We start from the raw sequence: 16140 nt of genomic DNA on the forward strand, positions 1-16140 counted from the left end.
TCTGCTGCCCCCTGCTGGCTATTGCACCCTTGGCCTATGTATGAGTTGGGTGCAAGCTTTCTTTTTTCTTTTTTAAATGTATTTTTATTTTTTTTAATAAAAAATACTTTTATTGATTTTTCAGAGAGGAAGGGAAAGGGAAAGAGAGATAGAAACATCAATGATGAGAGAGAATCATTGATCGGCTGCCTCCTGCACACCCTCTACTGGGGATTGAGCCCACAACCCGGGCATGTGCCATTGACCAGTATTAAACCCCGGACCCTTCAGTCTGCAGGCCGACGCTCTACCACTTAGCACCCCGGCTAGGGTGGGTGCACCCTTCTGTAAAGGTCAACTAGTAAACATTTTAGGTTCCTTGCCATGTAGGGTCTCTGTTCCAAGTACTTAACTGCCCTGTGACAGCAGTCAGACAATATGAAAGAGTGGTGTGTCTGGGATCTGACAAAACTGGACATTGAAACTGAGTTTCACGTACTTCCTATGTCACGAATATTCTTTTGACTTTTTGACCATTTAAAAATGTGAAACTCATTTTTAGCTTAGCTCCCAGGACACACAGCAGGCAGAGGGCCCGTTTGGGCTGACGGGTCCTAGTGTGCCGTGTCCCTGCTTCCCCAGGTGTGGGCCATGGGTCTCCCCAGCTCCTGGGGGCGCTCCCCGGCAATGCAGAGCCCCAGGCCCCGCCCTGCAGAATCGGAACCTGGTGCTGAATTTCAGAAGCCTGCCCAGGAGCTCTGTCTGATTTGCCATTTATTTTCAGTTTCTTTCTCATCTATTCCTCAGATGTTTCTTACACACCATTTCCTTAAAAAGCACTAAATGTTCTCTTTTTGTTAAAGGAGAGCGCACAGCCATGACTCACAGCCGATGCCTTCCCACAGCGCGAGCGTCAGTGAGAGGTGGACAGTCCTGTTGGCAGAAAGTCTCTCTCATCTGTGCCTGCTGACACCTGCAACCCGGGCATGTGCCCTGACCGGGAATCGCACCGCGACCTCCTGGTTCATAGGTCGATGCTCAACCACTGAGCCACGCCAGTGGGGCAATATTGCCATTTTTCTGCTTTAAAGCTCAAATATTAAGCAATAAAAACGTCATGGCTGTAAAATATACGCATTTACAGCACGGAGCCAGAAGAGGGCACTATCTCTATATGCTTAGCAAGTACCAAGGGGATTAGAATAAATGTCTTGTTGCAGGTTTCTGGGTACCAGTGATCTAGAAAATGACCATCGTACCTGCGCATTAGCTTTGCTACTTTCCCGGTGGCTCTCAAACTTGAAGTGCGTGAAAACAATTACTTGGGAACTTGGGAAATACACACTCTTGGGCCCCACCTGGTCCCACCGAGTCAGGAACTTTGAGGTGAAAATAGTTCAGAGCTGATCCCGGAGCCAGGGTCTCAGAAGCCCCAGGAAACACCTTCTGTGCAGATTGCCAGGTGCCTGGCGGCGGAGGGGTGGAGGGGCAGAGGGCACAATAGCAGGGTGCAGGCCAGCACCTACGTTCCCACCTTTTCACGCACCACAGAGAAACCACGACGATGACGGCATGTAAGGAACTGTTTAAAGACAACACTAAATGTTGACTTATAAAACCTTAGAGGGGAAAAACAGTCTACAATCAGAAAAGAAATGAAGGAAAGGAGAATGTTTAAATGCTCGATGTACCATCTCCCTGCAAAATAAGGAATTGGGGCTCAGTTTTCCTGTTTCCGAATCTTTTTAATGGTTGGAGAATTAGCATAACAAGCTGCCACAGTTCACCTCATTCTTCTTCTTTGGATTATTGCTTATACCTTCCCTACTTTCAAGGACATTTTTGGAGCAATTATTGTAAATGGCACATATCCAATTAGATCATTAAAATAGAGGTAAGTAAAAGCGTACGGCATGATGATGGAATTAGTCCAACTGGACTTTAAATTTGGCTCTAGGTTTCTGGGTGCCAAAAAAGAAAAGAAATCCGACTTTTCAGTTTTAGGTGCCTACTAGGTGCTAATTCTGACAATGGAAGCTACCACACAGAGCAACACATTTTACCTCCAAACAACCTATCCTTACTTTTCCATTCATGTACATTTGCTCACAGCTCCTGCCCGCCAAGAACTGAAAACCTGGTTAGGACAGAGGACCAAGAGTTGCAGGCGGCGAGGGCAGCATTAGTGTGGTGTCCATGGGACCGAGACCCCGGGAACTCAGGGCTCAGCTGTGCCGATGACTCGCCCTGGGTTGTAAACCAGCGGGAAAGGGGCTACTGGGAAACACTACTGGGAACACTGGTGATGGGCAGAAAAAATTAGATCAGGCCCCTGATGCCTGGTGAAGACTTAAATGTAAACGAGCTCATAACAATTAGGAGAGAAGCGTGGCTACCGTATCGATGACAGGACCAGGAAGAAGTCTCTACGCATAAAAGCAAAGAAAGAACTTCTACAGGAACAGGTGGAATGGAACACAAACAAGAAAAACTTCTGCATGTCAACAAAGGTGCGCAGTACAGCATACACGGCTGAAAAGGTCTGAGAGCCTCAACATCTACCGAGAGTCAAAGCAGCGGAAATGGCCCATCCAATAATTAGGTGATTCCAACTGAAATAACAGGGGAGCATGGGGGCCACCGGAGTGGTTTCACTGTGTTGACAGAGTTGTTTGCTTTTAAGGGTAATTCCTGCTGGTGACAGAGGTGCACGTGTTCTGAGGTGGTGTTCCTAACACTTTCTTTCCTTCTGTTTCTAGAACTCTCCAGAGATGTGCCAAAGACCGCTCTCCAGGGGTGTTCACTGCACTTTACTATGACTTTAATAATATGACAAACTCCCAAAAATGTGACAGCAGAACTGGAAATTCCCTAGCTATCCAACAACAGTGATGATGATATTATGTGGAGAGATATCAGAATACGTCTGTATGGATAATTTGATCCCAAAGATATATTAGTTTGGCTCATATAAAATTTCCTCTATTCATCATTTTTACCTAAAAATGTACATACATACTCACCAATGTAGATGCGTATATTCACCAAAGAACAGAAATGATATCTACCAAAATGTCAACAATAATTCTCCGGGTGAAGTCACTGTATTTTCAATGTTACTGTTTACGCTTTTCTCCATTTTTCCATTTTTAAAATGAATCCATATTACCTTTACATTCAGAACAAAATCACAAATGTAATTTGAAATCGTGTCTCAAGGGACAGGACTTAAGGGGGCGGCTCACGCGCCCTGCCAGGGGGTGCCCGGGCACACGCTGCCCAGAGAGGAACTTGGAAAACATCAAAGCCTTTCACCCAGTCATTCTTCTGAGACGCCACCGACGGACACAGACAGAGACGCCGACGTCCACCACAGAGTCATCTGTGACGTGAAAGTCCAAGTACGGCCGCTCGCTGACCAGAGGGGCCGGCTGAACACGTGGGAGCGCATCCCGGCCGTCAACATACGTTGGGAGAAGTCTTGGTAGCACAGGGACATGCTTACGCTAAATTAAATTATAAAGCAAGATGGAGACCTGCAGATAGTCTCACGTGGTGATTCTTGCCTCCCGCCCTGCAGAGAGCTGGCCTGTGCAACCTTGGGATGGGGCAGCAATAACGGGGTGAGCTCTGAGGCCAAGCCATGTCGACAGAGACAGACACAGTAGGAGAGAGGTTCCAGGGGTTTGGGGAGGGGCTGGGGGACAGGAGTTACTGCTTAATGGGCACGAGAGTGTCGGTGTGGGAGGATGGAAAGTTCTGGAGACGGATGGCGGTGATGGTTGCACAGCAGTGTGACTGCACTTAATGTCACTGAACCGTACACCTAACCATGGTTAAAATGCTACGTTGAATGTTGCATGTGTTCCACCACATTAAAAACCATTGTTAAGGTGCCGCGGTGCTCTGTCTTCGTCTCTCTAGGCCAGGGGTGGGCAAACTTTTTGACTCGAGGGCCACAATGGGTTCTTAAACTGGACCGGAGGGCCGGAACAAAAGCATGGATGGAGTGTTTGTGTGAACTAATATAAGTTCAAAGTAAACATCATTACATAAAAGGGTATGGTCTTTTTTTTTTTGTTTAGTTTTATTCCTTTCAAACGGGCCGGATCCGGCCCGCGGGCCGTAGTTTGCCCATGGCTGACAGCCCACGGCTGCTCTAGGATCACCAGCTGGAAGCCGGCGCCTGGCCGTGGGGGGTCGGCAACCCTGTGGAGGGGTCCCGGCGGGAGGAGCCCGGCGCCTGCCAGCAGCACTGGCCGGCAGGTGCGTGCCTGAGCCCCGAGAAAGCTGCCCTGCAGCCCAGGCGAGCCTTCCGCTGGAGCCAGGCGTGAGAAAGAATAAAGCTGCTGAAGCCGCCGCGTGCTCCCGGCCAAAGGCAAGGGGCGCACAGAAGGGAGCCCGGGTCTGACGCCCTTCGTGGTGTAAACCGGCACCTCGCTTTCTGCCTCTGCCGAGGGCGCGGGGGCTGAGCAGGGCCGCGTTCACACCTCTACAACCACAGCACGAGCTGCCGGGCAGATGCACGGCTGTCCAGCTGCCCCTGCTCTGCGGTGGCGCTCCGGGTGGGGCGAGCGCCCGCGTTCAAGGCCAGAACTCGAGGAGGGACACCGCAGCCGTCACATGGTGTGTGCCTCGCCCCCCGGCCTCCGCCCGTAAACAGGCCGGCAGGACATCTGGGGCCACAGGCCCCGGGCCTGGGAGCAGTTAAAGGAAAGTGTTGACAAGGCGTGGGGCCAGGAGAGAGGAGGCAGCGGGAAAGGGTTGAGAACCCTGGGCTAGCGGGACTCACACTGGCCGCGTCGGCTCCTCGAGCTCCCGTTGGAGGTGTCCCCCCGCCCGATCCTAACACGCTCGGCGGAAGCACCCTTGGGTCTTGATAAGAAGAGTCGGGAGTGGAGCCCAGGGGAGAACGTCACGCAGGGAAACAAGTAGCTTATTTCTCCACCTCAAACCATCACTTTTCCAGGAAAAAGAAAAAGTGTTTCCAGCACCCCGTTCCCACTGGGCCAGTGCAGGCTCCGCTGTGACACAGCGCCTGGGGGGGGGGGGGGCGCCATCGCTCAGCAAGGCGCAGGGGGGCGATGCCGGGGCCCGCGGGCCCCCGTAGGTACTCCCTTCTCTGCCCCGCTGCCACCCTCCGGCATGGCGCCTCCGTAACCACGGCACTGCCAGTTCTCACCACGGGTTCGGGCCCCAGCTGCTGATCACACCGTCACGTCGACTTTGCGACTGTTTTATAAGACATGCCTGGTCTACAAGACACAGACCAACTACTCCCTCCCTCCACCCCCATGGTCGTGACAGGTGACTTCATCACATCAGCGTCTGCTCAGTTCTAGCCCCACCCATGCCGTGCTCTTCAGTGATTCACGCAATCGTGTCGGTCAAGGTTTTGTATCCTGAACGAGGTCTTGTGCTCGGGCTGCGAGGGGCTAACGGGACAGGTTCTGCGTGTGGAGAGCGAGAAAAGTGCGCACATATGGACCCGATCAAAGGCTCTCCCAGCGATTCTGGGGGACACGTGCGGAGGAGGGAGACCTGGCTCCCAGGAGCTGGGCGTCGGGGAGACTTCGGGGACACAGGGTAGTGAGGCAAACACCGCGACCCAAGGTGGGCACATGGGGGGGGGGGGCAGGGCAGAGGCAGGAAACCGCCAACAGGAGCACCAGGAGGACGGGGGTGATGCTGTCACCTCGCCCTGTGGAGTTGTTTCCATTCAAAAGCTTTAAACCCCATATTTTAAAACAAGGAATTTATCATTTTTAATTTAGTAAAGATTTTGAGCGCATTTACCTTCAGTTGGAAATTTCTTGGCCCGTTCCTCAAAGAACCATTCTCCGGATTTTATCCTCACGTTTCTGAAAAGCAAGCAGAAGGAGCGTCGGCTGGGAAGTGGCCCCTCACAGGGAGGTGGGGGTGTCACACAGTATCAGTCTGGCCAAGGACCTCGGGGTTCAGACGTGCGGCCCAGCCCCTGACCCTGCCGCTCTCCCAGAGAGCTCAGCATGTGACCAGTGGCAGCAGGGTGGGGTCTCTGCGTGGGCGTGTTTTACCGTCTGTGTAATATGTACATGTAACACATATACCTCAACCTGTTCATGGGCCCAACACACGGTAAGTACTTCGCGTTTTCTGAATAAATGTACAAGGGGAAACAAAATTGTCATCAAAATAATCAATTTGGTTGATCGAGTATACAGATGTTGTATTATAAAGCTGTACACCTGAAATTTATATACTAGTAATATATTGACCAACGTTGCTCCAAAATAATTTTTAAAAAATCAAGGAGCCTTGGCCAGTATTGTTTGGTGGTTAGAACATTGGCGTGCACGCCGAAGGGTCACAGGTTTGATTCCTGGTCAAGGGCACGTGCCTGGGTTGCAGGTTTGATTCATGGTCCCCCGTTGGGGTGCATGTGAGAGGCAACCAATCTATGTGTCTCTCTCACATCGATATTTCTCTCCTCCTCCATCTCCTTCCCTCTGTTCCACTCTCTCTAAAAAGCAATGGGAAAAATATCCTTGGGTGAGGAAGGAAGGAAGGGAGAGAGGGATGGAGGGAAGGAGAGGAGAAGAAGGGCAGGAGGAGAAGAGAGGAGGGGAGGGGAGGGGAGGGGAGGGGAGGGGAGGGGAGGGGAGGGGAGGGGAGGAGGGGAGGGGAGGGGAGTGGCGGGGAGGGGAGGGGAGGGGAGGGGAGGGGAGGGGAGGGGAGGGGAGGGGAGGGGAGGGGAGGGGAAAAGGAGAGAATGTATCGCGTTTATGGCAGGAAGCAACGGCATGAGGATACGCTAGGAAAAGCATTCCATGCGGCCTCTTCGCTGGGAGGAAGATCATCCAGGGGTCACTTCACCTCATTTAGGGTGAACCTGAGTTACCACAACATTTACCAAGAGCCAACAGAGAAGGCCCCGCAGGCCCCGCAGTCTGGGACGTGGGGTCACTGTGCTTCGATGGCGGCTGGGGGCCTGGGGGCCGGCGGAGCACCTGAGCCCGGGCAGTGGCTCCTTGGCCAGCTGGCCTGCAGTGCTCCCTGGGCTGCAGCTCCCCGTCTCGGCCACAGGGAGACGCGCACGGGGAGCCGCTCCTGTGCTCACTGCCTGGAACTCACGCCCCAAGCGTGTTTTACTCTTGACAGTTTCCAAATTTCTGGGGAAACCACCTTCGACCTCTCAGAGCCCCAGACGGGTAGAACTGTTCACATCCTCTGAGGATGTAGAGAGGCAATGCACAGAAGTTGTAAATTGCTCATACCCTTAAAATAATGTGCCACAAACCCCGCCAATTCCTTGCTTACGTAAGAAACATGGAAGCTTCGACTCGCGGCCAATTCCCTTCTGTAAAGCACTTACTGAAGGTAGTTCTCATTCGGTTCTTTTTAGCCATATATGAACACAAGTGGGTTCCTTAGGGTAAGGCTTATAAATGCTGCTACTCACGGCCTGAGACCGAGGTGAGCAGCCCTGCGTCTCTGTCCTGGTCAGGGCCCCACGGGAAAGCCCGCGTCGCAGGAACCGAAGGAGGACTCCCTACTCATCCCAGATGGCGGACCAGAATGTGTCTACGAAGCTTCTCGGAACAGTTTCTGAGCTTAGCAACGGGCTAACGCCTTTATGTTTCTTGAACAGAACCATGACTTGCTTCCTTAAAATTTCTCAAATCAATCAATAAGTATGCAAAGTTTAAGTAAGATCTAGGGTGGCAGGGTGGGGGGTGGGGGGACTGGAAGACAGAGGGCCAGGAGACCTGAGTTCTTTCGGGGTCTGGCCTTTCCACTAACTGCATTCAGGTCACTGTGATTATGACCACGAGCGCCGGTGCGTAGACGACCCTCATCAACTCCTGGGGGGCCCGGAGCTCTGCGGTCGCTGTCACTGCATGAGCCCTGCGAAGCAGCTGCTGGAAAGCGCTCTGCTAATTCCAGCACAGGCGCTCCCCGGCAGCGCGGTCTGACCTCGTCACTGCCAGCCGGCAGGGGGCCGGTCAGTCACAGCGGAAGGAGGCGACACTGTCCCTACTTCCTGCTCCAGAAACGTCAGCGTGATGACCCTGGGTGGCTCCACTCAACGGGCAGAGGTGGGAGCTGCCCTGTGCAGTCAGGTTCCTCAAGCGGCTAAAGCAGCACATTCCCGCGTGGCCTGCGCTCCCCCCAGCGCCCTGATGGCAAAGCAGCCTCCAGCCCCTGGCTCCTCAGACCGACAAGCTGCCAAACTCCCAGGGAAGGAGTTCCCTGTGAACCTGAGCTCAACCAACTGCTTCACCAGCCTGTCCAGCTGCTGGGCGAGTCCCAGCTAACGTGGTCCCGCGTGCTTTCCGCGAAAATCGTTTCACTTCTTGCGTCTAAGATGGCTTTTACTAACAAAGCACAAGTGAGGTTTCTGCACCAGCCCAGTCGATCTGATTTCAACGTTCTCACAGGAAAACAGACTGATCGCGGCGATTAAATCCTAGGTAACCGGGAGCGGAGTCGAGATGAAGATAAAGAAACGACTGCATCAGGCTGCCACCACCACTTCGTGCGAAGCATTGATAACTCTCCCCCACTTGGCCTCGGAGAGGCGATAGTCACAGCCCCAAGCATGATGGAGGCCCGCGGCGGGGCCAGGAAGTGCGTGTGGGTTGGGGAGTGAATGACATCCCACGTGGGCAGGGGCTCCCGGGAACCGGAGGGATCGGGTGGGACCTGCACCGGGGGAGCCTGAGACAGCGGCCTGAGGTCTCCCGTGCATCGTGCCCTCGGACGTGCCGGCCGCTCACACACTCGGCCCCCGGCAGCAGCTGGAAGTGAGGAGAGCGGGCTGGGTGTGAGGCTGCAGGGAGGGGTGGGCGCTGTGGCCAATCGGAGAGCCCACGCACCGTTTCCACATGGAGATGATAAGTATTGGGCATTCAAGGCCAGCGAAACAAGGTCTCGGGCTGTCGCAGCCTGCTGGCCATGGCGGTGTGGTTCCCGCTTTTATCCCCCATAACTCATTTCCACCACCCCTTTGTTGAACTGTCTGTCACATTCTCTCTCTCTCTTATTTTTTTTTAAATATATTTTATGGATTTTTTACAGAGAGGAAGGGAGAGAGATAGAGAGTTAGAAACATCGATGAGAGAGAAACATCGATAGGCTGCCTCCTGCACACTCCCCACTGGGGATGTGCCCGCCACCAAGGTACATGCCCTTGACTGGAATCGAACCCGGGACCCTTGAGTCCGCAGGCCGACACTCTATCCACTGAGCCAAACTAGTCAGGGGCTCTCTCTTTTTAATGTTTTTATTGATGTTAGAGAGGAGGAGAGGGAGAGACAGAAACAGCAATGATAAGAGAGGATCATCGAGTGGCTGCCTCCTGCGCGCCCCCTACTGAGGATGGAGCCCGCCTGTGCCCTGACTGGGACTCGAACCATCACCTCCTGGTTCATAGGTCGATGCTCAACCACTGAGCCACACCGGCCGGGCTATCTGTCATCTCCACCGCCACCAGCCTCATCGCCTCGAGTCTGGTTTCACTACCAGGACTTCCACGTGGCCTGTTACCTTATCTCCCCTCCCGAGTCCGCCTGGCCCCACAGCCCCCTTCTCCTGGTTTTCCTCCGGCAAAGCCCATATGTCCCCGAGCCCAGCTCTCTGGGCGGCTCTGAAGACTCTGTCCTCACGGGGGAGCTCCCAGCAGACAGGAGAGGGCGGAGGCAAGAGGAGATGGGACGGGGAGACCGGGTCCCAGTCTTTCTGACCTCATGGCCATGGGCCAACTATCTGGTGTCTCCAAGCCCCTGTGTCCTCACCTGGAACACAGGATCACAGCAGTGGCTGCCCCAGGAGGCCGCCTCCAGGTTTAAGACCGACAGTCAGCGCCAAGGACAAGGAGCGCTTCGCCCGCCCTCGCAGTGGTGGGCGGTCCTTGTCACTCCCGTGTGTCTCCTCTCCCGACTGTGTCCGTCCCTCTCATCCTGGCCTCTCCCGGCAGCGCTGCAGCCAGGGCTGCTCTGCGGTCCCCTGAGGACACCTGCCCTGAAGGCGGGGTCCTCGCTGCCCCCCGGACGCCCCTGGCCAGGCCGGCCCTCGCCTGCACTGGCTGCAGCACCTGCGAGCTGGGTTTGCTGCTGCTTCTTTGTAATTGAGGTCCCAGAGCTTCTCCTTCCTTGGTTTTAAAACGCGATGCCCCTCGTGCGGTGCCCACAGACCCCCTGGTTCTCGGGGAGCAGGACTCAGGCCGAGGAAGAAGCAGACACGGAGACAGACGGGGCTCAAACCCGCCTCCAGGCCCCCATTCAGTTACGAATGTCAAATGTTCTAAAGGGCTACCAGGCCTTCTCTTTGCGGGGCCATGCCCTGGCCGGTGTTGTCTAGTGGTTAGAGGGCCATCCCGTGCACCAAAGGGCTGAGGGTTTGATTCCCAGTCAGGGCTCGTACCCGGGTTGCGGGTTGTGGCAACTGATCGATGTTTCTCTCTCACATCGATGCTTCTCTTTTTCTCTTCCTCTCCCTTCCTCTCTCTCTTATTGAAAAGCATAGCCTCAGGTGAGGATTAAAAAAAGAGAGAGAGAGAGAGAGAGAGGACAGCAGCCCAGAGTGGACCAACCAGAGCAAGAGCAGAGGGTTTTGAAGAAGCAAAGAGAAAGGGGCGGGGGGGACAGATGTTAGAAATGAGTTAGCTCTCCCGTACGGGACCTGTGTCGGTTCACACAGGGCAATGCAATTATCTTAGGTGTTTTGGAAAACATCTTTATTTCAAAAGAAGGAAGCTGGGGTTACAGAAATCACACTTAGCATCCTTAGAGGGCAGAGTTTCAACACCAGGGCCCGACGCTGGGGCCGAGATTTCAACACGGCCAGCGTCTGGGCGGCCGCTCAGCCCCGTCCCCCCGTTTTGACTTTTTGCTTCTAGTTCACTTTTAGGAGAAAATTGCTGAAGAACGCAATGCCTTACCACGCCGTGTTTATCGTTAGACCTCAATGTCTGTGGCTGATTAAAACGGAGGAAGAGCGTTTGATCTCTCGAGGCATTTTTGGAATGAATTGCCACCTACCCTCCTGAGGGCCCAGGCCTGCACGAGCGAGCACAGGTGTGGCCGGCGGCCGCAGTGATTCTGCTTCTTCCTCTCAAGCGAGGAAAGCCCGAGGGCTTGGCTCCCACGAACCCGGGAGACCTGAGATGCGAGGAGGTGGGTCTGGTAGGAGTCGGTGCTAGAGACGGAAGGTAGGCCGCTCAGGACCACAGACATCGGGTGGGATGGCTGCACTTTTCTCTGGGTGAGCGACTGAAATGCATCAGGCCTTGCGAAGGGACTGGAAATTTAGGGAGATTCGTGCCAGGGCGCCCAAAAAGCAGCCCTCCTGAGTTAGGGGAGCGGGAATCCGGCCGCTGCATTCACACTGAGCGACCCGCAGCTGGCGACTGCGGAGCGAGAACTGGTCCGTCTCCGGGCCGCTGGCTCCACCCCGGGCTCAGGGCAGACCACTCCCTCCCCACAAGGCCTCCCCACAAGGCCTGTGGTGGCCTGGTACACGCTGTCCCCCAGCCTCCAGAAACACTCCCGTGGGGGTGCAAAGACCCACAAACAACCCATTCTTGCTAGGAACAGTGGGAGCCCAAGCCCAACATGTTTACCATTTTCAAAATGGACAGTTCAAAAATACCAATTCCATGATAAAAAAAATGCTTAAAACCTCACACCACCAAAAGATTAAAATACATTAGATTCAGTCTATCACGAATGGAAAGCATGCCCGTTTCTTTTTTTTTTTTAATCCTCACCAGAAGATACATTTTTAGTGATGAGAGAGAGAGAAGAGGGAGAGAAACATGGATGGGTTGCCTCCTTACGAGCCCCAACTGGGGATCAAGTTTGCATCCTCGGTATGTGCCCTGACAGGGATTCGAACCCACAGCCCTTCAGTGCACGGGACAACACTCCAATGAACCAAGCCACCCGCCAGGGAAATCCAATGGATTTTGAGTTACGGTGACCTCCAAGTCTCAGAAGTTCGCTCTGCAAACATTTGCCCACTGCACTTGAGGCTTGTCTCGGGCCACCGCCCAGGACTCCCTCATCCTCACCTGCCCTCGTAGCACACGGTGCACCTCCAGAGGCGGGTCCTGCTCAGGAACACGCGGCACCTGGAGCACACGCAGTGGCTGCAGCCCTGGCACACGGCGCCCCGGTCCAGCAGCAGCCCCAGCGCCCGCCGGCAGTGGGCACACGCCTTCTCCTGGTGCCCCTGGCCTGGGCTCTTCCCGCCTTTCCACCGGAGATGCTGCAGGTGCGCCTTCAGCTTCCTGTGGCCCAGAGAGTTCCATCAGATCCCACAGAGCGGACGGCAGAGGCCAGACACCCTCCCCGCGGGCAGGGCCCCGACAGCACCCCCGCGGCAAGGGACAAGGGGCTTGCCACCCACGCCCTGGGCCCCTCCATGGCCCATTCCGAGGCTCAGGGGGTTCTCAGCTGTGAAACAGGGAAGGGGAAACCTTACCCCAGGGCTGCTGGGAGGGTGAAGGGCAAAGCATCAGGGAGAGGCCTGGCACAGAGGAGCGAGCTGCTCATTGCTCTGGGTTTATCCTTTCATGCCCAAAGGGCATTAAAATGATAGGCAGGAACAGAGAGGAGAGGAAAAACAACACGCAGAGGATGACAATCTATGTGCAAGGCACGGAAGCTCTGTAACGCAACAGGCACGCCTGCGACTGCCATCCGTCCGCTGAGATGGCTTAACGGATGCTCTGCTCGGACACTGCCCATTCCCGGTGGCCAAGCCCCTAGGCAGCAGGCCCAGGGCAAAGGGCTATCTCGCTGGACCCCAGGACACTCTTTCTGAAATATCCCTGTGACCTGCTTTTAGAAGAGAGAAGCCAATTCCAAGCACACGCTTACACCCCACTTTCAGGCTTTCCCCAGAATCGGCAGCCTCAGGTACCTGGCCCCAGGTACACGTTCTTCACTGATACCCAAAGCGACACTCCTCATCAGGGGTCGCCAACCAGTGGTCCGTGAGCCCTGAAAGGCTGGCGACCGCTGGTCTAATCACGGAGAGATCTTTCACCCCATGCTCAGCCTGCTGCATTTCTTAGCGGAAGGAAGTGAGTCCGTTTAGAGAGTCTGGGGAGAGCAGGTGGGGATAGGCAAAGCGCATAGCACCTTCCAGGTGTCCGGGAAGTCTCCCTCCTCCCTCAGGCACGCGGTGCCCGCAGGTGTGCTCTGGGCGGGTGTTCTCCTTGGCAAACCCTGAGAGCCCAGCCCGGCCCACAGCCCCGCCCTTCCCTGCTCTCCTGGACCTCACGTCCCCACAGACGCGGACAGACACAGCATCGGCGTCCAGTTGGCCTCCCGACCCACTCGAAGGGGGGGCTGGACAGCTGACATGGACACTGCTCTGAAACACCCAGTTCTGCTTCAGTAAATGTTAGCTGACGGCAAACAGCTGTACAAAGATCTGGATCTCCAGCCAAAACACATAGTGCCAAGAAGGTGAGCAAACATATTAAGAACAGTATGCCATATATGCCAGGTCCCTTGAAACAGCAAGGATGGACCGGATCCCGGCACAAAGACGGAGGAAAGACGTGCCCACGGGCGGGAACAGGCCAAGCAGGTTTGGGTTCCACATCCTCCTCCTTTCCTCACAGCCAAAGTGAGAAAAAAAAAGAAGAAGAAGAAGAAAAGAAAGAAAAAAAGGCAGGAATGGATTCCAGCAGATTTGCTGTGCCTTCAGGTGCCACGGAAAATAATTTAGGAAAACCTTTAACCAGGGGGCTTGCCCCCAGGGGTGCTGGAAGCCTGTCAGCTTCCCTAGAGTTATTCCTGCAAAGTAGGCAAATGTGTCCCCAAAAAGGCACCATTGAGTGAGTAACAAAAGCAGCTTAAGTAAAGGTGATCCCGCCTCCTGCCCCCTGCCCGCCCCCCTGCCCAGGGGCGCTTGTCAGACCAGAGGCTGCAGGCAGCGAGGAGCCATATGCCATGTCCCGGGGGCAGCTCCCAGCAGGAAAAGCCACCACCCCAACGGCCCCCCCATCCAGGGGCACCTACCGGACCCGCTCCTCCTCGATGCTCTGCACCGCCCGGTCCCGGTGCAGCACCCGGAGGACCGCCTCCTGCTCCAGCTCCTGCAGGGAGTCCAGACTGACTTCTTGGGCCATTTCGCTGTCGCTTCTGGGACGGGGTGACGTTTCACTCCATGGCCCAGCGCCCGTCGTGCAGCGCGGAGGGGCCGCGTCCAGCAGCCCCGGTTCCCGAAAGCGCTCCCGCCCTGTTCCCCGTGTGGTTCTGCTTCTCCTCTCTCCCTGCCGCACTCCCGGACAGAGCGCTCGGAGCTCGCCCCGGCCACCGGCCACCGGCCACCGGCCACCGGGCGGGCGCTCTGCTCTCACCGGCCGCAGCCTCTGGCGTCCGTCCAAGGCAAGAGCGTGTCTTCCTCTGAGGTCTTGCCAGCAGGCTCTACGCGAGGCACGGGCCCAGCACCCAGATAACTCCGGCGGAGCAGGCCTATCTCCAATCTGAGGGGTTTAAATAGCAGCAGGGAGACGGTCAGTGACTCAGAGGCAAACTGTCCCCTTCAAACATCTGCCGGTCGCCAGGAAGGACAGCGGAAAGCCAGCTGGCTCAGCGCCTGGGGAGAGAATAAAAGCAGGTCAGGGCGCCCGGCCTGCATCCCTGCAGCCTCGCCTCCACACACGGGGAGCCCTTTGCGTTGTCTGCCCTGGTGATGTCGGAAGGTTTTAAATTTTACTAAGTTGGTCTCGTGTTTCCAAAGGCCTCCAGTTCCCAAACTTGACTCTTTCTAGTCTGACTTCCGCCTCTTCTGCGATTAGAGGTGCGAAAGGTCTGTGTTTAATACCAACCTCCCCATTGAAAACATTTTAGCAGAGAATGTCCTCGATGCCAGCTGTTATTTTTACAATTAACTTCAGAACTCAAAAAAGAGTAACCAGTTAGGGAGGCCTGAAGAGATGTCACCACAGCCTCAACCCATCCATCATGCATGGGCCTCAGTGGTTTCACCAGCTGCCCACGATGGGGTCCTGTTTCTGCTACTGCCAGTCGAAAGGCTCTGCCTACATTGTTCCTACGTCTGTTCCTAATCAGTGGCCTTGGGCAGCCATCCCCTTCAGCCTGTCCCTCCCCCCAACCAAGGAGGCTGTGAATGGATGAGACACTGGACAGATGCGTAGTGATGAAATGCAGAGAGTGTAGCCCACGGAGTCAATGCACTTTCTACAATGCCGTTTCGTTATCAGATCTACATGAATTCCTTAGTGATAACACTTCCTTCTAATGCTCGAGAAGCTAAACTCCCCCTGTCGGCCTTCTACAGAAACCCACACCCTAGTCCTTACGATCCATATGAATCGGTGGGTGAGCAGTGAATACGCCCAAGGGATCAGTCTCTTTAAGCAGTGATTCCTAACCTTTGTTCCTTTAAATCTTTATATTGAAAGATGGGTAACCGTCCATATTTAAATGCATAAAATAAAATACTTTGAGTGGCAAAGAAATTCGACACCAATGAAGTGACCCCTATACCAGGGCACCACTCAGAAGGAAAGAGTCGCCAGCCGCGGGGAGATGCATTTACACCAAACCCGCCATCTCCGCGGAGATCTGGCCGTCAGTCTGGCTCCAACACGCATCCAGGATCACCGGGGTCCAGCCCTTTGCTCCAACAGCTGGAACAAAGCAAGGAGGATGCAGGAGGATTCCCCTCAGCCTGTCTTCCCTTTCCCTTCAGCAAGGCCCAGGCCGGGAGCCACGTCTTTGTCTGGGATTGACAGGGATGCAGGCCGCAGTGGTGGGGGTGGGGTGCCCCCTAAGCCAGCATGTCCTTCAATCCCTGCATTTCCGTTTTGTCCGTGTGCAGTCCTGCCGGGCCCAGTGGAACAGGGGCATCCGGACAAGCACGGGGTTTAGTCCATCAGCCCAACAGCCCGACTTTATCAGCCTGCTCTCTGCCAAGCACGTGGCAGTGAGGATCCACAATAAACAAGACCCAGTGTCCGCATTCATGAAGTTCACATTCCACGACCTGTGCACAAGGAGGTCACGGTTCCATTCCCGGTCAGGGCACAGGCCCGGGTTGTGGACTAGATCCCCAAATGTGGGGCGTGCAGGAGGCAGCCGATCGATGACGCCCTCTCATCGCTGATGTTTCTCTCTCCCTCTCCCTTCCTCTCTGAAA

At 55.0% G+C, this 16140-nt stretch overlaps 1 protein-coding gene across 5 annotated transcripts in view; it reads right to left on the bottom strand.

Moving 5' to 3' along the window:
- Positions 1–16140, bottom strand: part of SYTL3 (synaptotagmin like 3) — a 52611-nt gene that overhangs the window by 25726 nt on the left and 10745 nt on the right. For all 5 annotated transcript variants that reach the window (XM_036316509.1, XM_036316511.1, XM_036316510.1 and 2 more), the window contains exons 2-4: positions 13995–14574; positions 12032–12250; positions 5776–5840 (exon numbers count right to left, since the gene is read on the bottom strand). In XM_036316509.1, the coding sequence (XP_036172402.1) occupies positions 5776–5840; positions 12032–12250; positions 13995–14104 (394 nt within the window). In that variant the 5' untranslated portion in view covers positions 14105–14574. The remainder of the gene's footprint in view (positions 1–5775; positions 5841–12031; positions 12251–13994; positions 14575–16140) is intronic.

Source organism: Myotis myotis, unplaced genomic scaffold, assembly GCF_014108235.1.
Source record: "Myotis myotis isolate mMyoMyo1 unplaced genomic scaffold, mMyoMyo1.p scaffold_m19_p_7, whole genome shotgun sequence".
Classification (NCBI taxonomy): domain Eukaryota; kingdom Metazoa; phylum Chordata; class Mammalia; order Chiroptera; family Vespertilionidae; genus Myotis; species Myotis myotis.